Source organism: Saccostrea cucullata, unplaced genomic scaffold (genome assembly GCF_032062105.1).
Source record: "Saccostrea cucullata isolate Sc308-1 unplaced genomic scaffold, CSIRO_AGI_Scuc_v1 ctg526, whole genome shotgun sequence".
In the NCBI taxonomy this organism is placed as follows: domain Eukaryota; kingdom Metazoa; phylum Mollusca; class Bivalvia; order Ostreida; family Ostreidae; genus Saccostrea; species Saccostrea cuccullata.
This window is the reverse complement of record NW_026930599.1, coordinates 42,029-69,267: the sequence shown is the minus strand read 5'-3', so window position 1 is coordinate 69,267 and position 27,239 is coordinate 42,029. Positions and strand designations below refer to the sequence as shown.

Here is a 27,239-nt window from a genome sequence, read left to right as displayed (position 1 = left end):
TAAATGAGCAGTGACTAAGATTACATAGAGAATATCACACCTTAATCACAGTCTGAAAGTGTCACTCTGGGGTAGGGGAGTCACCTTTGGCATGAAGTCGCTTCAAGCAGGCAGGAATGCCCACATGGAAGAGTCCACAGCAGCACGGATTCTGCACAGTCCACAACGAAAACGGAGTTTACACAGTTCTCTACTACAACAGAGGCTGCACCGTTCACAGCGATCACGGAATGCGCACAGTACACACAGATCACAAAGTCCGCCCAGTTCACAGCGATCACAGAGTCCGCAGAGTTCACAGCAATCACAGTGTGCACAGATCGCAGCGATCACAGAATCTGCACAGTTCACAAGGGTCACAGAATCAGCACAATTCACAAAGGTCACAGAATACGCACAATTCACAAAGGTCACAGAGTTTGCATAGTAAAGGCGTTTTAGGTAGGTCCCCAGTACATGATGTGGCCACCATGAGAGCCACAGCAGCGTAAAGAATGATAAAAATGATAAATAAAATTAAACTAAACACATACACACTCACACAAAAATAGACATATATAATAAATAAGGATGGAATCATGGCAAGAGTTAAAATGGGAAAAGGCGATGGATTTCTTGACCTAAACGGTTAGCAACTTGAAAACGGCAATCCAGAGAGGGATCTAAATAAGAACGGTAAGCGTCTGATCTCCAATCACCCTGGGACTGGATTAAGTCTGGGGGGAGACCACATTCCAAAGCAAAGGAGGCCCCCCCACGACGAAAACTGTGTCCAGAATAACTGGCGGGATCAAGTCCCAATAAGGATAGAGTCTTTTTAAGCTTTGACAAAAACACGTTGTAAGTCAGGATATGCCACTGATTATTGGTCTTGTAGGCAAAGGCAGGGCTTTGAATTTGAGGGGTGGGAAATAGGACAAAAATAAGCCGCAAAATGCAGCTAGGACAGAAAGGGGAATTTGGGATATGTGGGATTGGAATTTGGAGGGGACGTTCTGAAAATTGAATAGTCTTGGACCACCTAACTGTTATCACTGCCCCCGAATTTAGAAAGGTAACATTTGATCGAGATAAATGTTTTGTTGGATCGAAAAGCTGCAATGATGGTGCCAAAAGATTAGATTTGCGAAACAAGAGGCCCATGGGCCACATCGCTCACCTGAGAAGCTTTTACCATTCTGTTCTTTACCAGATTTCCCCCTTAAGCTTGTTATACATAATGCATCCCCACCCTACCCCACTGATCATAATTTAGACATTTTGAAATCTACACTACCCCATGATCCTTCCATGGGCACATATTTTTCAGCTTTTTTGGCCCAGTGGTTCCTGAGAAGAAGATTTTCAAAGATATTTCCTATATATTTCTATGTAAAACTTTGATTCCCTATAATGGCCCCACCCTTTCCCCGGGGGTCATGATTCCTAAAATTTAGAATTTACACTACTCCAGAATGCTTCCACATAAGCTTCACTTTTTCTGGCTCAGTGGTTCTTGAGAAGAACATTTTCAAAGATTTTTCCTATATATTTCAATGTAAAACTTTGATTCCCCATTGTGGCCCCACCCTTCCCCCGGGGGTCATTTTTTGAACAATTTAGAATCTACATTATACAAGGATGCTTCCACATAAGTTTCAGCTTTTCTGGCCCAGTGGTTCTTGAGAAGAAGATTTTCAAAGATTTTTCCTATATATTTCTATATAAAACTTTGATTCCCCATTGTGGCCCCGCCCTTCCCCCGGGGGTCATTTTTTGAACAATTTAAAATCTACACTACCCCAGGATGCTTCCACATAAGTTTCAGCTTTTCTGGCCCAGTGGTTCTTGAGAAGAAGATTTTCAAAGATTTTTCCTATATATTTCTATATAAAACTTTGATTCCCCATTGTGGCCCCGCCCTTTCCCCGGGGGTCATGATTTGAACAATTTAAAATCTACACTACCCCAGGATGCTTCCACATAAGTTTCAGCTTTACTGGCCCAGTGGTTCTTGAGAAGAAGATTTTCAAAGATTTATCCTATATATTTCTATATAAAACTTTGATCCCCATTGTGGCCCAGCCCTTCCCCCGGGGCTCATGATGTGAACAATTTAGAATCTACACTATACCAGGATGCTTCCATATAAGTTTCAGCTTTTCTGGCCCTGTGGTTCTTGAGAAGAAGATTTTCAAAGATTTTTCCTATATATTTCTATATAAAACTTTGATTCCCCATTGTGGCCCCGCCCTTCCCCCGGGGATCATGATTTGAACAATTTAAAATCTACACTACCCCAGGATGCTTCCACATAAGTTTCAGCTTTTCTGGCCCAGTGGTTCTTGAGAAGAAGATTTTCAAAGATTTTTCCTATATATTTCTATGTAAAACTTTGATTCCCCATTGTGGCCCCGCCCTTCACCCAGGGGTCAAGATGTGAACAATTTAGAATCTACACTATACCAGGATGCTTCCACATAAGTTTCAGCTTTTCTGGCCCAGTGGTTCTTGAGAAGAAGATTTTCAAAGATTTTTCCTATATATTTCTATATAAAACTTTGATTCCCCATTGTGGCCCCGCCCTTCCCCTGGGGGTCATGATTTGAACAATTTAAAATCTACACTACCCCAGGATGTTTCCACATAAGTTTCAGCTTTACTGGCCCAGTGGTTCTTGAGAAGAAGATTTTTTAATGACCCAACCCTATTTTTGTCTTTTCTTGATTATCTCCCCTTGCGAGGGGATATGTCCCTTCATTTTAACAATTTAAATTCCCCTTCACCCAAGGATGCTCTGTACCAAGTTTGGTCAAAATTGGCCCAGTGGTTCTTGAGAAGAAGTCAAAAATGTGAAAAGTTTACAGATGGACAGACAGACGGATAGACGGACGGACGGACGACGGACACAATGTGATCAGAAAAGCTCACTTGAGCCTTCGGCTCAGGTGAGCTAAAAAGGAAAAGAAGGCAACCAGGCAAGCTGCCCAGAAGACCAAATCAAGGGGTTGCTGGAAATTGAGTGTTGAAAAAATCTTGTGTAGCAATGAAGGAGTTATTGGGAGCTTGGGCGAGGTTTGAGTACCTAGCAGGTGTTTTGCTCCTTTAAGGGTGTTAGTCAAGTAGGGAGATTCCAGGGGGTTAGAGTGGCCTGTCTCTACATGGAGCAATTTTACAACAGATAGATAATTGCAGATTGATTGATATGATAACCTGAAGGACAAGAAAGCCACAAACCTGCATAAGTTGGTTGGGGATATGGGAACCAATGGTATATTTAATTTGCTACAAAACGAAATGTAAGATCGCAGATAAGAGCTGTATGTCTGCTTGGTCGAGTTTGCTAAAATGTTACTGCGCAGTGATTGGAGTCGGGCATCCAGGGAGGAGATAAGGTCTGAGCCTGTCAAATAGAAAATTAAAGGAATCTTGAGAAAGCTGACAAAAATGCCTTTGTAAGTGATCCCCATTTTTGTAAAAGGGGGCAAACATGTATGCAAAATTGTTTGGCTAGTGCAGTCTTGATATGAGGTCTGCTTGGACATTGTCCTTACCAGGGACATATTGGGCTATAAAGCGAAAGTTATAAATTGCAGACAGCCAAAAAAGGCTACGTAGGCATTTCATTAGGATGTTGTTTTTCGATGAACATTTGTTAATGCTCGAGACAGTTGCTAAATTGTCTGAAAAGAAGACAATCTTATGATTAGCCCACAAGGGTGCCCATCTGTGAGCTGCAAGGACAACTGCTAAGATTTCTTTTTCATTAATATGAAAAGTCATAGCTGCGGGAAAATCGACTTCCCAATTACAGTAGAACCAGTCATGGTTCCACACCCCCCCCCCTCCCCCCGCCCCAGTCTGGCAAGCATCTGTATGCAAGGTTGTAATGGGGAGAGTGTCAAGAAGAAGTGATTTGCCATTAAAGGTTTCTAGAAACCTGCGCCACCATGCAATGTCTTGTCATATGGTGAAAGATAAGCGTACTTTATGGCTTTTATGCTTAAGCCTGCAGAAGGCGTTGATGATGCGGCGCAGGAACACTCTTCCGCCATACACCACCGATGCCACCCAGTTCAGTTTCCCAGCCAGGGACTGAAGCTGATGCTTTGAGGCGTGCTGGTGCCCAAGAAATTGTGCAAGTTCAGCTCGAAGTTCTTGTAGCTTAGACTGAGGCAAAGAAAGTTGCATTTTTGTACCATCAATTTCAATACCAAGGAAAACCAAGGATTGAGTTGGGTCTTCGACCTTTTTCCAATTGATATAAAAACCGAGTTTACGTAGTAATTGTATCAATTGCGAGAGAGCTTCGTGACACTTTTCTTTTGAACTCTCACAAATAAAGAAATCATCCAAGTAAGCAACAATAAAGAAACCCTTCCGGGCCATGATTCGTCTTACTGCTTGGGATAGACGATGAAAAATTCCTGGAGCCTCTTTGGAACCAAAAGGCAATTTAGAATCAATAAAGTAAGAATTTTGATTATTTATAACCCATTTAAAACCTGTTACTTTTTGACTTGCAGCACTAATAGGGACAGAGCGATATGCAGATTTCAAGTCATCTTTGGCCATAAAATAGCCCTGTCTCACCAGCCGTGTAGCGTCATCAAGGGATTGGTATTTAAATTTATAAGAATCCGAAACATAATCATTGACTGCACCCCCGTGTGGGCGACTACAGTCATGAATTATACGGATACCTCCATCAGATTTAGGAATGATGCCCATCGGGCTTACAATCAGAGGGGGATTTGGAACATGAACATAATTTCCTTCTTCTATTTCAGCAAGTATTTGGGCCGTAGCCTTAGCAAAAATTTCAGGATCCTTAGTAGCAGAGGGATGGTTAGGTAATTCTACTGGCTGGGGAGACAGAGTTGGGTCGATAATATGAAAACCATTACGTATGCCATCTAAAATAAATTCTTTATCAAAATCCTCATGCAATTCATCTTCCCAAGCAGTAAGGTTAAGACCTGAGGGTTTCTTTAAGCGTTTTTTGCAGGGTGTTCATGCGCCGGATGGCGTTCCGAGCACCCTGGGATAGAACAGGGTGGGAAAATCTACATTGACGCATGATGCAGCCCTTCCTGGAATTAAATTTCCTACATATCTCTATGCCCTGGGGGGTGTGAGAGGCCCTGTGACCCTGGGATGGAAAGGACTGAGACTTACCAGGTTTTGGGGGTGGTTGGGTCTGGGGTGGGCGTGGTTTTAGAAACACCGTCTGGATGTGGGGGATATCGGTGCCCCATCTAAACTTATTCAGGTGCTGTAGCTTCCTGTATTCACGATCATAAAAGAAAACTGATCTAGTGTCATGGCTTGACAAAAGCTGATATATACGTGTTGTATAGGACAGGTAATCTAATATTTGCATTTGAGCGATCAGATTTTCATTAAGCAGTTTCTGGAGGATAGCTAAGTTTGCTACCGACCATTGGGAAATGTGTAGATTCTCAAGCTTAGGTTTAGAAGGCCCAGACTTAAAAATGAGCTGACCATTGTTAGATAAGACCCTCTCTAAATCTACTATGTCAAAATGGGTAGAAGGACCAGAATTCGATGATAAAGCTTTTAAATAGAATTGGGGGTCTTGCCATGAAACCATACCTGTATTTGGAGAGTTCATGGCTGCTGCTGTGGCCCCCGGGATTGTAGTAGATGCTGGCTGTGGGACTTGAGAAGGGTTTAGATTCCCCAGAACATTCCTAATGAACGTGTCTGTTTTTGCGTCGGAATCGGTGCACAACTGCGGGGGGGCTGCTTTCTGAAGGCTCCGTCTGGGGCGCTGTGCGAATTGCCTCTGCTGCCGGGCCTAACGGGAAGGTCCCCTTAATTGAATGGACGAGTAGTTGACGTTGGCCAACTGGAATGGTGGAGTCATCGAGGTCGGCGGCGGTAAGGAGGGATAAGGCTTCCATACTATCGTACCCCATAGTGATTAAGGTATCGGTTGTAGCTTGTGAGACTTTTTTGGCGTGAGCCCAGCGGCGAACCGCTTCTTCGCCGACACATACCGAAATTTCACCGTCTTTATTAGATCTAGACATGATTGTACAAAGAGTTTAAGATATCAGCAAACAAAGTCTACAATGAGCGGGTACGGCACTTACTACAAATTGACAAAGCGGCGAAATCCTCCGGGAAACAAAAAACAAAACCAACAGCCATTGCACATTGCACTACAGTCCATGGCGACAAAGGAAAGCGCACGCGCGTAAATGAGATCCGCTTCCAGGATAATGTCGTACAGTCTCTTGGCTTCCTCGGAGAATAGCACGTAGTAGTCTGGGATACGGAAGAAGTGCCTGACGTACGCCGTAACATCCATGATGCAGAATAATACCAAGGTGCGTCGGTTTCACAGTTCGATAGGGATGAAAACGTCAAAGATATTTCCCTAAAATAAACTTGTTACGACTGCCCAAGGTGCACAAAAAAATTGTTATGACGGGTGTGGCCTCTATGTTCGAAATATTTTTTGAAACTGATGCTATTTACAGATTGGTTTGAATAGTTATTAATGAGACTACGATTCTGATTGGTCAAATACATTGTTATTTTTTGAAATTTAGAGTATAGCAAATCTGATTGGTTGAAAATGACGTATGTAGGGGGCGCTCTCAGGAAAATAGAGGGCGCTCTCAATAGCCCCCTAGGGGGATCCCCATTAGGCCTAGAGGGTCTTCAATTATTGTAGATCACTTAATTTTCGCGACACCTTATTTTTGCGAGATAGTCATTGACTCTTGATTAGCGAGACAAAATTTTCACGAATTGTGGTTATTACTCTATATAATCCTTAGGAATACTTTCGTACGCGAGAATTAAATTTTCGCGAGCACACTTTCTCGCGTAATTACGCGAAAATATAGTTCTCGCGAATAAATAGTGATTTACAGTAGATGGACAATTAATATCTGCAATCTGATTGGTTAAAAAACAATACAAACAACAAATGTAATGGCTCCCTCGCAAATCCAAAAATGGCCACAATCGTAAATTAATAACAATTAAATAACACATTTAATATTAAAAAAATGGAACACAGGATGACTGCACTTAAGGATATGGGAAGTTTGTGTCGAAATAAACTGTGAAAACAGACATTTTTCTTTAAATTGCAGGAATGATCAACATCTAATCTACAACTTTACTTAATTACAATAAATAAAAGTATGTATTCATGATCTACAAATCTGTTTTCTAAGGCGGGGGCCATAAAAATTTCTTCAATTTCCATACGGTAATGAGGACGCCCACTTTTTTACTGACTTTATACATAGTCAGCACACCTTTGTCTATTAATTGTTCTCCTTTTAACAGTAGTTGCATATTTTATTAATTGTTCTCTTTTTTTAAAAAAACAGTAGTTGTATATTTGTGTGATGTTTTTGATCTATTACATCAAACGTTTTAGTGACCTTAATTAAAAATCATAATGGAATAACCTGACAACCTTTCTAATAGACTGTCTCACTAGTATAAAAGGAAGAGACGCTGAGGCCAAAATAAAAAATACTTTTGTTTCCCCTAACGCGACCGACCCAATTAAATCGCGCCGACTGAAAAGATTTTTTAAAGAAGTCCAAAATAAAATTATAGTTTGTTTGGAATTGCTGCCCTCCTCATTGAAATACCCCCCTCTCAAAAAATTTTATTGGCAAAATATTGACAATATTTTTTTTATCGTTATATCGTCTAACATTGTTTATTACAAGTTCCTTCATCGAAATAGCTTTTTAAAGTCTGGTTTGACCTCCAGCGTTTTTTCCTTATATAACTGGTACCGATAAACTGTACCATTCCCAATGCCAAAACGTTAATTTTTCCCAATTTTGTGACCAAAAATTCCCAATTCAACTGTGAAGCAGCAGACTATGACAAGATCATAGTGTTGTCAAATCGGTTGAAAATCAGAATCGATTAATCGGTAGAATCGGTTGACCCTAACCAACTGATCATCGGCCAATAATCGAATCGGTAACCCTTTGCATAAAATAGGCATTATATTACATATAAAATTTAGAATTTTATTTTTAAACTAACTAATTGTAATCCCCAACTCCCTTTTATAATCATATTCCCTGTAGGCGTAATTAAATAAGACAAACTCTATGCATTTGAACTTTAACAACGTAAGTGTACCATGTTCATTCAAATTTTATTATTGCACACTTGCGCATGTGAATGCATGTGCGTAATGACCATATCATATTGTCTACACAATCTATATATTTTAATATGCTAAATATAATCCAAAAGTATTTTTAAAAAAAAGGTCATTCAAGTGTATTTTTGATTTTACCCATTTCACGTGCACGCACTTCATACATGAGCATGGTGACCATACATTCTTGTAGAAGTCCATTACATCTATCTATGTTCTAAATCCCACCCCGTTTGGTTGAAAACCAAGGGAGTTATACCTGTTTAAAGTTTCAGCCAGTCAGATTGCAGCGCATGTACACGCCATGTTTGCATGTGCATAAAACCATACCTTCTTGTAGAAGTCAGTATATATATATCTATGTTCAAATCCCATCCTGTTTGGTTGAAAACCAAGGGAGTTATACCTGTTTAAAGTTTCAGCCAATCAGATTGCAGCGCACGTTGCCTGTGCATGGTGACCATACTTTCTTGTAGAAGTCGATTATATATATCTATGTTCCATTATCCTGTTTGGTTGAAAACTTATAGCAATTTAAAGTTTCAGCCAATCAGATTGCAGCGCACGTGCATGCACGTGCTTCATGATAATTGCTATATACCATGTTGTAGGATATCCTTATGCATGGCTATGTTCAAAGTTTCAAAGGATTTCGTCAAAAAACAAGAAAGATATAGAGACTTTAGTTTCAGCCAATCAGAGCAAAGCGCACGTGCATGCGCTTGAGATCTTGCTATTTTGACCATGTCATCTTGTCTATAGTACTAATATATCTTTACACTATGAGTTTCAAAGCATTTCATCAAAAAATAGAAAAGTTACAATATAATTATATTGGTCATTTCACATGAATGCGCGCTTTGTAAGCACGTTTTTAAATCTACATAACATGTCTATTTTACCTACATCGGTTTACAAGCAACATAATAATGTAAGTAAAGGTGCATTGTACAGATCGAAATTCTAAAAACAGTATATATGCAGTTTAATTAACACTTCCAGTAATACAGATTTTTGCGTGATTAGGAATTACTTGGCCTGGGAAACATAAGCATTGACAGATCAGTCTTCAGGTTTTAATTTACATGATCATCTAAATTACGAGCGTATATATGGAATTAATTTTTTAAACTGTTATAAGACATTTAATATTGCAAATCCTTGTGATTACGCATGAAATGAAAAGTGAATTCCCCCTAATACAGAAAACTAATATTTTTCATTTATACAAGTAGTTTAGTTTCTTCAGTTTAGAAATACATGTACAATTATCATTATCCTATGATTTATTTTAAACAGATATTAAGTAATGTATTTTAAAATAGGTAACAAGAGTCTGTTCTTGAAATAAAAGTGAGAGAACTATAAAAAAGATATGTGCTGAAATATACCGATTAATCGATTGTTAAAATTTCCAATCGATTGTCTAAAATCGACAGCCTTTCCGACCGATCATCGATTATTAATCGATCATCGTGACAACACTACAAGATCATATTTCTTATTAAATGAAACAATGTACAAATTGACTAATTGTTTCACTTCTGCTTAAATCGAAAGTAGAGAAAGTCATAATTTGGCGGGACCTGTGGTGTAAACTGCGTAGTATATCATACATTTTGACAAATTAAAAGCATGAAAATGTGGAAAACATGGGACATTGATAAAAAATGCAATAAGTTCTTGTTGCTTATTCTTCAAAACACATAGTAATAGGTAATTTAGTTGGAATAAGCACAAAATACGTTTTACTTAATTAATAAATGAGAGAAAATTTTCATTGTTCTTCTTTGATGTTATTTTTCCCAATTGAACCGGTACCGGACCCTTTACCAATAGGCGAAAAAAAATCGCTGCTCTCATTAATTTAACAACACCAGTCAATAAAATGCTTTCTTCATAGTATTGATGATATAGCGATTATAGGTGGTGATTTGACAAAATGAAAGCCGCCAAAATGTCAGACCAGGTTGGGTCAGTGGATGTGCAAACATTCAAGCGTTGAAGAGCAGTACATTTATGCGTCTCCATAAAAATAAAAGGTGAATAAAAATTTTAATGGAATGGAACACCGATACCTAGAAAGAGCTATTGTACATTGAATTTGATAGGCTAAGTTCCTGATATTGAAATTAAAAATGCTCGTTCAGATCCCAGTTAAAAAATTACATGGATCAGAAATGTTTTATACCAAATACTAAAGAAAAATGTTGTCTATCAGTATGACAAGTCTTTGAAACTTAATGTTAAAACTGATTCATGGTGAACGCTCTAGCACATACCAAGCACTTGTTCCTGCTTTTCCACAAAACACCCCAACTATTCTTAGGAAATTTTGTGTGGTTTACACTGTTTGTAAGTGTTGTCTTAACAAAGGGCTAAATTTCAAGAGAAATGCTATGATTTAATTAGACTGATAAAATTATTGTTTAAATTTTTTTTTAAATAAACTAGAATGTTTGATGCTGAAATTTGACTGTTATTAAATGAGCAGATCTAACAACTAAATAAGATTGATATTTTAGTACTGTTCTGTATATATAATTTTTCAAAATCAAAACAAAAATAATATTAATAAAATAAAAGAGGAAAATCAATAAAAATCACAAATGTTCATTGAGATTTTCATTTCTTATCATTTAGCTTCAATTTGTAAAAAAAAAAAAAAAAAAAAAAAACGTTAAGTGCAGTCATCCTTTATATATTTTTTCCTTTTTCTGAAAATTCATACAAAATTGTAATAGTTTGTGACGTTATAAAAACAAAAATTGTCAATAACTTACTTTGAAACTTTAATATAATTTGTTAATTCGGATTTCTCATAAGCACATTTCAAGAAATTTTCAAAATATGACTTTTCTGGGGGCAAAAATTTGCATTGATATATCTTTCAAAGTTTGTTCCTATACAAATCTATACGAAAAAAAGTCTAAGAAAAAAAATCTAATCACAAAAAATTGTTCTATTAAAATTTTCTATAAAGCCACTGTCTTTTCTTTTTTTTTTTACGTATTGTGCTATTTTTGTTATCTACAAATAGGCCCCTAATGACCCTCCCTTATTTTTTTTTTATGTACTAGTATCTACTCTTGCAGTCATCTTGAAACTTTTTGTTCTCATAATGTAGCACCAATGTAATGCTTACAGCATGTAGATATTGTTCCTTGGAGCGCTTCTGAATTTTTAGGTCACTGTGTATTAGAAGCACATGCATTTGAACTAAGTGCTTTCCCAGAGTTCATAAAGTAAATTCGTAAACATTGATAATGTTAATCACACGTTTCATTTTCAGTACATTAATACAAAAAAAAAATGTCTTAAATATTATGTGTTTAAGGGTCCTCCACACCATGTGACTTGTGACGTATATAGAGAAAAAATACTTTTACTTCTGGTTTTACTTAGATTTTACATCGGCGAATTGCCTGGAAACCTCTTGTAAGAGTGTCCTCGAAAGAGAAAGTAGGACACTCATAACAATGAACACATGGCATGGTCACGGAGTGACCAAGAAAAAGATTTCCGTTTTTTCTACAAAAGACAGACAAATGACTGGGTTTATGTTACATAATAATTCGTAAACAACGAATGTCGTATGACGAGAACTTTTAGGTTATTTATACTTTCAGGCTAATGCGCTAATCAACCCACTGACATCGTCAACAGAGTCTGTGTAGGAAGTTGATATTTTTGAACACTAATTTGTGCGTTTCAATAATACATCATCTCATTGTGTTTATAAATATTAATAAATAGTGTGCGTTTCTAGTTTTCCTCTTTTACGTCTGTCTAGTTCAGTAGCCAGTAACTATTGCGGAGACTTGCCAAAGTTTTTGAGTCCCGGGCAACAGGAAAGATAACTCCAAAAAAGAACTTTGATACAGATGATTTTGAAAATATTTTTTCTATATCAGTGCATTTAGTTTTAATTCAATTTTTTGGTGTAATCTAATTCATTGATGTTTCTTCCATACAAAATAAGTCTTCCTTGGTTTTTCTCTAGATGTATTTGAGAGAAAATGAGTTTTATTTATTTTTTATAAATTAAATTAATTTCTCTGAAAAATATGTTGATATGTTATTTATTTTTTATGAATTAAATTAATTTCTCTAAAAAATACGTTGATCGATAAAATTAAATTTTTATGTTTATTCTGTGAGCATAAAAATATACGATAGGGTAAGACAAAATTTTTGGTCCTACAAATGAAAACTCCTTGGGAAAAAAATTTTGAAACTTTTGAAATTATTATTTCAAAAATTCCGTATAAATTACATTTTTATCCCCGGTCAGTTTTTAAAGGTTGATATGCTTGTTAAAAGTAATGCTCAATAATATGAGAACATAAGCTGTATGTGTGTGGAGGACCCTTAAATATTGAATCTATACGAGGGACTATCAAAAAGTTCGTGGACTAGCGCCATAAAATTAAATCCGCTCAAGGTACATCAATGAATTTTGAAATATCTAGTTAGCATCATCTTTTCTATCCAAAAAATAAACCACAAATCATGAATTTAATTTTTTAATAAATTAGTAATGTTTTTGTAAGCAATGGTATGTCCTCGAAAACGACGTTTTTTCGACCTATGTGTAACTGAGAAAAACTCATTTGATATGATTATTTGACATCCAAAAATCCCGTTAATTCAGGTTTGTGTCGGGACACAACTGTTCTATAAGATATGAAATTTTCACTTCATGTTGGAAGTTCTATGAAATTTTATCGTAAATATTACACGGAATGTCCAAACAAAAAAGGCCTTGAAAATGACGTCAAAAGGGGGGAGGGGTTTCCGTTTTTAACATTATATAAACTTTTGCCCCTGAAAAAAATAGTATAGACCTAATATATGTTGATACTGGCTACAGAGAAATAATATGCATGCAGAGTACTTGTCTTTTAATGTCAAAATAGATTCAGAGAGTAAAGGGATACACAGTTAATGTCGATTTGCAGTCAAGGTGTGAAAAATCAATCCCGTCAAAAATGACGTTGATCATGTTTTGTAGATATTAAACTCCCAAAAGCAAAATATGCCGGCACAATCAAGCGCGGATCTCTCCGAATGTATTAATTAATCCATCTGGAATATTATATTCATTGAAGGCCACTGTTAATGACATTGTAAAGTCATAAAAACAAGGCTGGTTTAAGTCCTTACTCAGCTCCAGGGTATCTCATCAAAAAAGTGTATGAGGTAGAAGAAAAGGACCTTGAATAAACAATGACGTTATCGGACGTCATGAAAGTAAACGACGACAGCGCCGGGTGATCGTATAATGTCGTTTTCATTTTATAATAATTTGGCAAATAATGAACTTATCAGGCTAAAATTTTCAACATTTCTCTTTTTTGTGTTTTTTTATGTTCCATATTAATTTTGAAAGCACGGACTACATAGTACTAATTTTATAGCCTCAGTCCACGAACTTTTTGATAACCCCTCGTATTTTAATGTCGGACAGGGCTTGACATTAACTTTTTTCCCTAATTGTCCATTCGGACAAGTGACCAAGATATTTACTTGTCCGAACTTCAACTTCACTTGTCCAAAATTTTCAAATGATATCTTGAAAACAATTACTAAAATTAAAAAAATAAACGTGCTTGTTTAATTAGTCTTGTTATGAATAAATAAGACAAACACTTATAAAACAAAATTTTATCTAGATTTCCTGTCCTGACAACAACATAAATGTTTGCAAGTGAATCTATAATATCAATCAAATATATTCCAAACCTGCAAACGTCGTAAGATCCACGCCATGCAATAGTATGGCTGCAATTAGTGAACGTCGCTCCCGATTAAGTTTGAACTTACATAGTGATTGATATCGGGATTGAAATTCGGGTTTATGTAATGTTTCTGTTTTTATTCGATAAACTTAATTCAATCATTGTTTTTCTTAAATATTATTATTATTTGAAGACTTCTATACATAAAAAATCACTTGTCCAATCAGACAAGTGCCCAGCAATATTCACTTGTCCGTAATTTTTTTTTATTGGTACCGGACAAGCGAACAAGTGTTAATGTCGAGTCCTGTCGGAGCATCAATGTTATTTATAGAACGACCTGTGAATGTTGGAAAACCCCACATGTGCATTAACAAGTGTATTGCTTTTACCATTCGTACTATCTGACAGCCATCAATTACATTTTTATGGTCATTAATTAATATTTTCATCAACTATAAGCTTGATACTAAGTAATATACCAGTAATTAAATTGCAATGAACAAAAATTGACAGCTAGGCTATTGCATCATACCCCGTGCCGCGATTCGCATTGAGTTCACAACATTGAGTTGGCGGGAGATCGTGATTGCGTTACCGCCATGCAAAAAACGGCCTTGGGAAATCACTGCATTTAGCAGCTGTTTAAACAGTTTGTAAGGTAAAATACATTTAATCTGTATTCCTACGAACGATAATGTACTCCCGACAGAGTTCTCTTTCATTCATTTAGATCAACTTATGGTGGCGCTGTTGACACATATGGTCAGAAGATAGTCTTCCGCATCCTCACAGGAGTTTATTCAATTTAGTTTTTTTTATTTGGTTTATCTTGTCTTAAGTTGCGAAAATTAAATGAAAATAACAAGGTTTTTTATTAAGAACTTGGTAAGTAATTTTCACAACAAAGGTAGAATAGAATTAAAGAAAAGACGAGGACTATTTTTTCTTGCTCACGTTTACTAGAATACATAGTGAACTCTTTGCCGTAAAGATACACCGGGAGCTATATGGCTTCGTATGCCATAAAAATTTATGTGTCACTTTTATTCTTTTGTGATGATTATTTTAGCTAACTTCTACATGTATCTGTAGATATTTCCCAGTCATAATTAAGCTCGGACAAGATGATGGAAAGAGGCAATCAAATTATTTGTTACATAGATTAAATTTTCAAAACTAAATAAGTTATGTGCTGTCATAGATTTTATTGAACAGAGAAATGTATGTGAGAGAGAGAGAGAGGGAGGGAGAAGAGAGAGAGAGAGAGACTCTCCTTCATTCTCAGATATTTGTTGTATCAAATAAAAATTCTTATTATTTTTCCTAAATATTCCAAGCAGTAAAAGTAATAAATTTTTTTAAGATTAACAAATCCATTTGACAGTATTCATCGACTTTTATTTTCCATCTTCAAGTTCACACGGTTCACAGGAAGTCCACTGCTTGTCCTGTCAATCAAAATCATTCGACACAGTGGAGGTGTGGAAATCTCGTTTCACCGAAAATGCTGAAGGCAAAGAGTCACTTAGTATTTCAAAGACGTTTTAATATTTTTTCCTATCATTTATAGATCTTATTTTTGCATTTCTGCAGAATAAATAAATACTAGTAAATAATGGGAATATATACTTGGAAGGATTAAGTTTGAAATTGAATTTGAAACATATTCCCTGCCAATCTAAAATACTGCTGTTGGCACATGTATATTTTGAAACACTATTGTTTAATGACTGTTTCGATGTTCGTATTAAGATTGATTTTCTTGTGTTACAAAACATATTAAATATAAATTAAATTATACTGAAAATACTAAGAATTTGATTTCGGGAAAAAAGGCACCGGGGGTGGGGGCTCTTAATCAAACATATATTTAAGTACGGTGAAGGAAGGAATTACTTTTCTACTTAACCTAAAGTAGAAAAAAATTCTACTGTTTTACATTTTAAACAGATGGTCTTTTCTAAATTTTAAAATCACACTATTAATTTAACTAGTGCTAATTGTAACGGGAACCGTTGCCATATTCCCTGTAAGCTTCATTAAATAAGACAACCTCTGTGCATTTATGACTTTAACAACGTTTTCCCAGAAGGATACCAATTATATTCAAATTTTAGCATTGCACCTGTGCGCATGCGAATACATGTGCGATATGACCATATCATCTTGTCTACACTATCTCCATATTTTAATATACTATATATTAAAGCATTCAGTCCAAAAGTATTAAAAATCACTCATTCAAGGTTTTTTTTTAATTTCACTCGTTCGAAATGCACGCACGTGCATGCATGAGCATGATCACCATACCTTCTTGTAGGAGTCCTCTATATCTATCTATATTCTGAATCCCATCCTGTTTGGTTGAAAAACAAGGGAGTTTTAGCCATTTCAAGTTTCAGCCAATCAGATTGCAGCACACGTGCATGCGCGTAATTTCATGAATTTTTTTCTATATCGTATTGTAGGATATCCTAATGCATAACTATATTTTAAATTTCAAAGCATTTCGTCAAAATACAAAGGAGATATAGCCATTTAAAGTTTCAGCGAATCAGATTGCAGCACACGCGCATGCGCATGCTTTCATGAAAATTCTTATATATCATGCTGTAGATCTTCATTATGTAGGACTATGTTCAAAATTTCAAAGGATTATGACAAGAAACAAGAAAGATATTGAGACTTTAGTTTCAGCCAATCAGAGCGAAGCGCACGTGCATGCGCGTGAGTTCTTGCTATTTTGACCATGCCAGCTTGTCTATACTACCAATGTATCCTTACATTATGAGTTTCAAAAAATTTCATCAAAAAATAGAAAAGTTACGGCAATATCCATTATATTGGTCATTTCACGTGTTGCACGTGCGCGCTCTTGCAAGCACGTGCGCGCAAAATGACCTTGATTCCGCAAATTAACATAACATGTCTACTGACCCAAAAAAGGTTTTACCTACATCGGACGAACAGTTTACAAGATCATTCCCGGACAAAAAAGTACCCAGGAAGAAGAAGAAGAAAAATAATAATAATAATAAGAAGAAACAGAGTAAAAACAATATGTTCCCCAACTTCGTTTGGGGAACATAATTAGCTGTAAAGAAATTTAATTAACTGAATATCTGCAGTACTGTTCATAATTCTCAGACCTACATGTAGTTCTAATATGTTTTCGTGCATTTTTTTTTTAAATGCGTGTTAGAATTATCATTTTGTGTGTGTATTCTTGTCTTGTAAAAGACTTGGACTGGATTGTTATCACGAATTGTTGTCTTTTACATTACAACAAAATGTTGCCATGCTTGAAGCATTTGTACATTGCCCTTATTTAAATTTAATATTTTAGCATCGTTCTACATACATGTACGTACAAAATGGATTATTTTCCAGGGAAATTTCATGGATAAAGTAACAGCTAAGTTATAATAATAGAAATATAAATATAGTAGATACTTTTTGCAATGAAATAATTATTCTTCAAACATGATATCTTAGTTATTTAATTAAAAAATTAATTAAATCCTTACCATCAAAAAGAAAAGTCCTTTCACTTCAAAATTCCGAATGACAATGAAAACTGAACGATAAGTGAACGGTGAATGCAAGGTGAACGCAAAGTAAAACGGAATAAAGAGCGAACAGTGAACGTTTTGTGAATGGTGAATGCGAGCACACGGTAAACAGTGAACGCAAAACTGTGAGCGGAGAGCAAACGGTGAACACACGCTGAACCTACGGTGAACGCACCCTGAACCAACGGTGAATGAACAGAAAAATGGGAAAGTAGAACGTTTCAGGGACTGCATGTAAAAAAATAAAATAAAAGGTATAACAATACATTTATTGACTGTGTTCTCAGGCAAAATGCATTTTGTCGACCCTGATACCATTTGTATAGTATTATACAATATAATATGTTCAAACCAAAATACCTCCTCTTTCTTTAATATCCTTTAGAAATACCATTAACTAACTTGTAAGCAATTACTTAAACTTTTCCCAGGCATGTCAATGGATAATGTGTGGGACTGATATTTTAATTCAGGGACGAATTGCATGGGAACCTCTAGGGTATTCAGAACTCATTGGCTTATTTGTAACTGGTAAAATGAGTACATATGTTAATTTGCTAAATTTCAAGTTTTTTGAAAAGATGAACTTTTATGAAACAATATTTAATTCCACAAGTCATTGAACTACTTAGTAGGGCTGGGATGATATATTGAGATATTGATAATATAGATTCTGTGTGAGGACGATACACATATCCATACATAAAAATTTTTAAGAGATTTTTAAAAGATTTTCTATGGGACTATAAACAGTAAATATCCAATGCCTAAGACCTCCCTAAAAACCAGAGGGCACAGGTAAAAATAAGTAGTGGATTAGAAGAGAAAATTTGCACTACCCAGTAATTACAGGTTCTTTAAATAGTGGCAGGTTTACAGAATAGGCAAGGCAAGATCCAGAATTTATGTTGGATAGAACAACATGCATGACTGCACAACATCCAGATTCAGCAAGTTTTACTGTATATTGAATATATTTTGTCGGCAAAATAAAACTTACCTCTGCAACTTTTTCTGGGGAGATGTTTCTTTCATATGGACATCCAAGAACGCATGAGACATATCTAAATTAGTTCAAAACAAAATACTCTTTTGTAAAAGCTTGTGTGATTTCAACTGACATGATGTAATAGATGATAAATATTGAACACCAACCCTCTTACTGGCATTTGGATTTCTTTGGCAGCTTGCATGAGTTCTTCAAATCTCTGTAAGCTCTCAGATATACTGCAATTTATATTTTTCCTACAAGAAATTAAGACAGATTTTTCATTTAAGGGCATACTGTAGATTCCTTATTTTACGCGAGTACTTATTATCGCGAAATAGCTCTTTAACGTCAAATCGCGAGAATGATTACTGTAGAAGTACTTTTTTCTGCATGGTATTAATTTACACTATGTATGCGGTCACAAATTTATCACAGAAATTTGTCCAAGCCTATTCAATATGACAGTTTAGGAAATCCGGGTAATTTTTTTCCTGCGGATTAAACAGAAATTGAGATTCCACGGAATTATGACCCCGTGGAAAAAAGTACGTCTACAGTATTCACGAATGAACGATTGATTAGGAGAATATACATGGAATTTAGCACCATAAAAATAAAAGCGAGTAACTTAATTTCACATTTACTGCCTCTCGCGAAATAACGCGATAATAAATTCCTCGCTAATAATTAGGAATCTACAGTATGATACAATGTGAGAGGTAATAATAGGTGGTTAAATAATAGATATTTAATCGTTAATAGTTTCATTGAAATAGTGATAAATTGGGGACAAATATATACTTGATCAATTATTTTTTTGATCCTAACAAAACTATTTTTCTTGCTTTTGAGCAACAAAGCTTCATTTATCTTAGTTTAAAGATCCTCTAAATTGTTGTACTCAGGTGACAGTTAAAGCCCTATGGCTTTTTGTTATTAAAAATTTCACTTATATAATATTCTACAATTTTAAAACCACTGGGTTCCACTGACAGCGAAGGAACACTTGGAAAATGCTAAAACTTGATATTCCAAAAAACAGTAAGCTTCCTCGGACCTGGTGTAAACAAAATTATGATAATGAGTTATCCTTCTTTTCATCAAACCCTAGGGGCCTACAAAGTTGGATGAAACTGGATCAGCAGTATCAGAAAATACATGTACCTGAAAATGTTCCAGTGTTAAGGTATAGTACATTAAAATGAACACAGATCTGATAGCAATAGGTTATTTGAGGAACTGGATGTTTTTGTGACAAATGATGAATGCTTCAGATTAATTTTTTTATAAGTGTGTCAAATTTCAGAAATATGTCCATAGGACATGAATGCCCCATCGAAGGTACTGTAGATTACTTATTTTTCGCGAGTACTTATTATCGCAAATGGGCTCTTCAATGTCAAATCACGAGAATAATAATTCGCGAATGGACGGTTGATCGAGGGATTTTACAAAGATTTCTGCAACATAAAAATAAAGGCGAGTAATTTTTTTTTGCGTGTGGTGCTTCTCGCGAAATTACGCGATAATTAATTCCACACGTATATTTAGGAATTTACAGTATATTAGTAATACAACTTGAGAAAATTTTTATGACATTTGATCAGAATATCTAGAAAACTAATGCAGTTGAATTGCTGACATCAGTATGTATCAGAATATGAAGTTTGATAAAAATTTCTTGGATGGTTTTTTTAAAACTGAGCTAAACACTAATTCAAGAAAAGTGTGGTCAAGGTCAAGGAAAGGTCAAGGTAAAAAAAGTAGGGATGTCAACGAATATTTGAATATTCATTCGATGAGTTGATATTCGAATATAGATTTATGATTCAAATATTCGTTTTAAAGTGTACAAGCATTAATCAAGCTGTACAATCAGCTTGTATTGTTATAAGGACACAGTTTTATATGGATCCCTTGTTTATATGAATATCATTAAAATCATTATCATGAAATTAATAAGCCAAAATTAATTGCTTTTAATATTTTTCTGTTCGATAATTCTTCTGCTTGGTATATTTATAGGAGTTATCAGTGTATACTTTTGTAAGACGAATTAATTAATCTGATCAATTAATCTGAAATATACTAGAGAACCTTTTGAATTTTCAAAGAAAAAATTACATTTTGGATGTAAACTCTTCATATAATTGATAATTAGAGAAAAAAAAATAATAATTGAGGTGCATTTACCAAACTCTACATGAGTTCTTATTCTAAAATAATGGCATAAAACCTATACTGCTTGACAGGAGATTGAATACATATATTTTATAATGAAAATGTATTTATTTTATCGAATATTCGAATATATTTGAATACTTCCATCTAATATTCGAATATCCATTACTGACAATTTTGACATCCCTAAAAAAAAAGTTGATGCAGTTGCATAGCTCTCATCAGTATGTATCAACATAAGAAGTTTGATAACACCATTTTGAATGGTATGTTTAAAACTGAGCTAAACACTTATTTAAGAGAAGAAAAGTGAGGTCAAGGTCAAAGGAAAGGTCAAAGTCAAAAATGTTGATGCATTTAAATAGCTCTCATCAGTATGTATCCGTACATGAAGTTTGAAAAAAATATCTTGGATGATTTCTTTAAAACTGAGCTAAACACTAATTTAACAAATGTGTGGTCAAGGTCAAAGGAAAGGTCAAGGTCAAAAAAGTTGATGCAGTTGCATAGCTCTCATCAGAATGTTTCAATATGTGAAGTTTGAGAACACCATCTTGAATGGTTTCTTTAAAACTGGGCTAAAAACTAATTTAAGAAAATTGAGGTCAAAGTCAAAAATATTTTTTGTGTGTGTTCAAAGCTTTCACAAAAATACATGTAAACCGGAATGCGCAATTACGTAACGTAAAAAAATGTTGATGCAGTTGCATAGCTCTCATCAATGATCTATCAACATACAAAGTTTGATGAAAATATCTTGGATAATTTCTTTGAAACTGAGCTTTGAACTGAGCTAAATGCAAAGTCGCAAAGTGTGATGGAAGGACAGATAGAAGGACAGAATGACGGAAGACGGACATGACAAACACTTAAAGCCCCTGCCATATTCATGGTGGGGCATAAAAATTGGTATCCAAAGAAAAATGTTATCATAAGGAACACACATATGAACTAGACCTTATTTTTGTCGTTCAACAAAAACGGAGGGCTTTTCGACCCCTTAAAATAAACTAGAACTGTCCAATCGGGACAAAATACCCCCGCTGGGTTTTTCAGAAGTAAGTTTTTGTATAATAAAGATATGTATCAAACACGAATTATAAAATTTTTCTTCCAGTGACCTTGAACTTCCCCAAATGACTTTGGGTCAAGGTCATGACACACCCTTGGGTCATGGGCAATCTTTGAGTGAAATAAGAACCTACCAAGTTTATCCATAAGAAAGATATGGACCGGACACGAATTATTAAATTTTTCTACTAGTGACCTTGAACTTCCCCACATGACCTTGGGTCAAGGTCATGACACACCCTTGGGTCATGGGTAATCTTTGTATGAAATGAAAACCTACCAAGTTTATCCTTAAGAAAGATATGGACCGGACACGAATTATTAAATTTTTCTACCAGTGACCTTGAACTTCCCCACATGACCTTGGGTCAAGGTCATGACACACCCTTGGGTCATGGGCAATCTTTATGTGAAATGAAAACCTACCAAGTTTATCCATAAGAAAGATATAGACCGGACACGAATTATGAAATTTTTCTTCCAGTGACCTTGAACTTCCCCAAATGACCTTGGGTCAAGGTCATGACACACCCTTGGGTCATGGGCAATCTTTGTGTGAAATGAGAACCTACCAAGCTTATCCATAAAAGATATGTGTCAAACATAAATTTTGAAATTTTTCTCCCAGTGACCTTGAACTTCCCCAAATGACCTTGGGTCAAGGTCATGACACACCCTTGGGTCATGGGCAATCTTTGTGTGAAATGAGAACCTACCAAGTTTATCCATAAGAAAGATATGGACCGGACACGAATTATGAAATTTTTCTTCCAGTGACCTTGAACTTCCCCAAATGACCTTGGGTCAAGGTCATGACACACCCTTAGGTTATGAGCAATCTTAATGTGGAGTAGTAGATTCTAATGTCCCTCCGTAAGAAAGATATGGACCGGACACGATTGCACAGACAGACGGACAAGGTGATTCCTATATACCCCCCCAAACTTCGTTTGCGGGGGGTATAATAATCTTAAAAGAAAAATCAATATTACACTGTAAAAAAATCTTATAATACAATATTGCAAAAGTTCTTTTGAGATCAATATTTGATTGGAAACATAACAATTCTCTTTGTACATCAGTGTCTACTCAAAGAGACATAACTCTTTTGTGAATATTAAACAGATTCGAAAATGTACTGTTTTTCAATCCACTAAAACTCCTATAAGGGGTCAAAAAGTTACCCCACGGCCCATAATTGTTAAAGTGTACTCTTTATACTTGATGTAATTTCAAAATTAGTTTGAAGATTGGTTGAGTATTAAAAATGTTACAGAGAAAAAGCTTTCTATTTTAGGGATTTTTATTTTCATGACCTTAGCACCTGGAGACAATGCTAGAGTCAGTATTCATATGAAATTTCACAAGAATTGCTTGCCTACCTTTTGAGATAATGGAACAATCATGATTTCAAATTTAACATAGAAATCTCCATAGGCAATTTTAAGGTACTTATAAAACCGGAAGTACACCTCATATGCATACAAAAATTGAAACATAGAGAGCATATTAGACTCCAAACAGGTTGACAAAGGGAGATAACTCTTGCACAACTATTTTTGAAAATACTTGAAAATACAAAATTTCAGTTCTCTAAAAGTCCTTTAAGGGGTTAAAGTGACCCCACGGCCCAAAATTTTAAAATTGTTCTTTTTATGCTTAACTCAAAACCGAAATCACTTTGAAGATCTATGGACAAATAAAAAAGTAATAAACAACTCGACGCCGTAGTATTAAAATGTCGTAAGTGGTAGTTACGACAAAAATAGCTTTTTTGCAGATTCCAAAAAATTAATGTTTTATAGACAAACTGATATAAAATTTACTTTAATCAGAGTTCAGTTTCCATAGTAACACGTAAAAACATCTTGGTCGTATCTAAAGCAGACAGATAAGGAAGGATTTTTTATCTACCACTTACAACCTTTCTCTCACATTACGTCATGTATTTTATCTCCCTAAAAAGTCTTATGTGACACTTACGACCTTTTAACAAAACTGTTCAGCATCAAGCAAACTGACATGCCTGCAGATCTGATGACTTGGAAGTGATGGAAAACGGTAAGACTATACTTATTTTGATTGTCTTTTAATTGCATTTAAAATAACTTTGAATAGATGCTTTGAAAACATATTATATTTTACTCAAAATAAAACAGAATAATAATAAATCTTATTTTATTGCCATCCACATACGACCTTTTATGAAGTTAATTTGAAAGAAAGTTACCTGCTGAAAGATCAGTCATTACTCTCATAGATTAATATGTTATAAAGTGGGAAAATGTAAAAATAAAGATAATTTTTATATGCAAACAAACTTTTTAAAAAAATATTATTTTAAAGTTAAAAATTATTGCCACATCGGTTATTAAAGGATTCAATGCAGATACAACCTTTTATTTCTGTATCAAAGTATTTTTTGTACCACTTTTTTTTCTCTAAACACTGCTTGCATAAATTAAATTTTGAATAAAATTGTAGGTTTCATTTTGTTGTTATTCTCAAGAAAATCAAACATTTGTAATCAGATTAAGCATATATGCATATACATGTGTTAAAATACACATAAATTGCATAATAAAAATTAAAAACATGCATTTTGAAATTTAAATTAAATGACAAGGTTGAATTTTGATTTGAATTAATTAGCAAATATGTTCAATGAAATGTACTTATATCTATACATCTATTTAAAAAAAACTGATTATTTTTGTATTTGTTACAGGTTTGGAGTGCATGTTTTGTAAAACAGTTAAAAAAGATCTTGTTTTATTGGAAAGTGAAGAAATCAAACAGAGTGAAATATACTCAAGAATTTGCAGATCCTTAAAAAAGGAGGTATTTGAAAAACAGGCCCCAGAGTACGTGAAGGGACTTTGGGCAACCCATCTTCTCAATGTAAAAGACAGACTTGATATTATCACTTTGAAGCAGAAAAAACTTAATGAAGAAATTCAGTTTCATCTAAAAGAGCACAAAAATAATCATGGAAAGTGATAATGATGAAGATATCACTTTATGCGCTTTGGCCAAAAAAATTCAAGAACAAAACACAGTAATTGATGATGACGATGACAATGTACCTCTGATTAATATTGTTCTTAAGAAAACAAAAAATATTTCTAACAAAATAGAAACTAGTGAATTAGAAGACAATGTACCACTAATCAACATTAAGAACAAAATAAAATGTTCAGATATTATCAACAGTAACACTGATGAAAATATCAGCAAAGAAAATGAACACAAAAAAGAAAACATAAAACATAAAACAAGCCTAGACAGAAATCCCAAACAGGCAAAAGATCAAGAGGGGTCTCAGAAGACAAAAGATCAGATTGGACTTAAGAGTATAGAGGAGCAGGAGAAGTTGTTGATGGAAGAGGGTCAGAAAACGTTAATAGAGACAGAAGGTCATATGAGGCTACAGATGGAAAAGGATCGGGAGAAGTTGCGGAGGACAGAAGATAAGGACTTTTTGCAGAGGAAAGAGGATGAGATCTTTCAGAGGGCAGAAGATCAGGGTATGTCAAAGAGGGCTGAAGATCAACAGATGTTGCAGAGGGCAGAAGATTGGGGTATGTCAAAGAGATCTGAAGATCAACAGATAATGCAGAGGGCAGAAGATCGGGGTATGTCAAAGAGGACTGAAGATCAACAGATAATGCAGAGGGCAGAAGATCGGGGTATGTCAAGGAGGACTGAAGATCAACAGATAATGCAGAGGGCAGAAGATCGGGGTATGTCAAAGAGGACTGAAGATCAACACATGTTGCAGAGGGCAGAAGATCGGGGTATGTCAAAGAGATCTGAAGATCAACAGATGTTGCAGAGGGAAGAGGATCAGAGTATATCAAAGAGATCTGAAGATCAACAGATATTGCAGAGGCAAGAGGATCAGAGTATATCAAAGAGGGCAGAGAAACAAGGGAGCTTGCAGAGCGCAAATGACAAAAACAATAATATTTGTGAACAAGAGGCATGTGATGCAACAGGGACCTTTGCAATTTCAAATGACGGAAGTGCGAATATTGAAGTTTTGATGCCTTTGTTTGAAAATGATATTAGCTTCGACTTTCCGGAAGTAGAAGATCAATTTGTATATGAGATATGTAGCACTAGTTACGAGACTCCTGAAATTGAAGTTAATTCAACGCCAAAAGAAAGCTTCAATACAACAGACACAAGTACGACACAAGAGGAAACGGATACAACGGATACAGAAATAAGTGAAGAAGTAACAGAGTCTGAAGAAGAAATAGTGTTTAGACAGTCTCGTAGAAGAAGAAAAACGTTGAAAAATGGAAACAGAACATCCGAAAAAGAAGACGTAATGCAGGAGAGAGTTATGTGTCATCTGAAGGAAAAAATGTTTCAATAAAAAAACAACAATGAAACAAATCTCTTGCAAGTGTAAATTCAAATGTTCTCAAAATTTTAATGAAGAGGATCAAAGATTGATCTTCACGAAGTTTTGGCACTTGAATTATGAAAAGCAACGGAGTTACATCAAGGAAAACGTTATAAAGACAGATAAACGTCGGAGGACGACAATGACAGAGTCAAGGAGAAAAAAGACTCTACAGTACTTCTTCACAGATCGAGGAGACAATCGAGTGCAAGTATGCAAGAAGACCTTTCTGTGTACGCTTGGATTAGGAGAGCGCACTGTTCAGTATACCTTGGGACGACAGGAGAATAATGGCATGGCAGATAGAAGAGGGAGGAAGAAAGGGTACTCAAAGTTTACTCAGGAAGACAAAGAGTACATTCGGGAACACATACGGTCTTTCCCAACTGTAAGCTCACATTATTGTAGAAAAAACACTCAAAGAAAATATCTCTCGAAAGATTTATCTATATCAAAAATGTACGAACTTTATCGGGAAAAATGTTCAGAAGATGGAATGGGACCAAAGAAATTTTGGCTGTATGATAGAATATTTGGGGAAGAATTTAATTTGGGCTTTCATAAGCCGAAAAAAGATCTGTGCACCATTTGTGAAGCTTATAAACTGTTACCTGATTCAGAAAAGGAGGCATCATCTGAAGAGCACAAGAAACACTTAAAGAGAAAAGAAAATGCCAGAGCACAGAAACAGGCTGATAAGTTAAGAGCTAATGATCAAGTTATGGTTTTGAATTTTGATCTACAAAAGGTTCTTATTACACCGCAAATTTTTGTATCTGATGCCTACTACTCTAGAAAGTTGGCCACCTACAATTTTACAATTTATGATATGAATTCTAAATCTGTTGTCTGTAATATCTGGAACGAAACAGATGCCAAAAGAGGAAGTTGTGAAATTGCAACATGTTTGTTTCTATTTAACAAGAGTGTGGGGCCAAAGGAAGAAATTGTATACTTTTCCGACAGTTGTACTGGACAACAACGGAACTTACAATTCAGCACCATGTGTTTGTACACTGTTGTTAATCTTCCTATAAATGTCCTGACTCATTACTATTTCGAGCGTGGTCACTCTCAAATGGAGGGGGACAGTGTGCATGCCACAATAGAA

General features: G+C 35.3%; 1 protein-coding gene and 1 pseudogene across 2 annotated transcripts in view; both read right to left on the bottom strand.

Moving 5' to 3' along the window:
* Positions 1-27,239, bottom strand: part of LOC134229231 (hydroxymethylglutaryl-CoA lyase, mitochondrial-like) — a 99,916-nt gene that overhangs the window by 53,515 nt on the left and 19,162 nt on the right. For both annotated transcript variants that reach the window (XM_062710938.1, XM_062710939.1), the window contains exons 4-5: positions 18,627-18,716; positions 18,472-18,535 (exon numbers count right to left, since the gene is read on the bottom strand). In XM_062710938.1, the coding sequence (XP_062566922.1) occupies positions 18,472-18,535; positions 18,627-18,716 (154 nt within the window). The remainder of the gene's footprint in view (positions 1-18,471; positions 18,536-18,626; positions 18,717-27,239) is intronic.
* On the bottom strand, positions 562-6,355 carry LOC134229232 (uncharacterized; annotated as a pseudogene).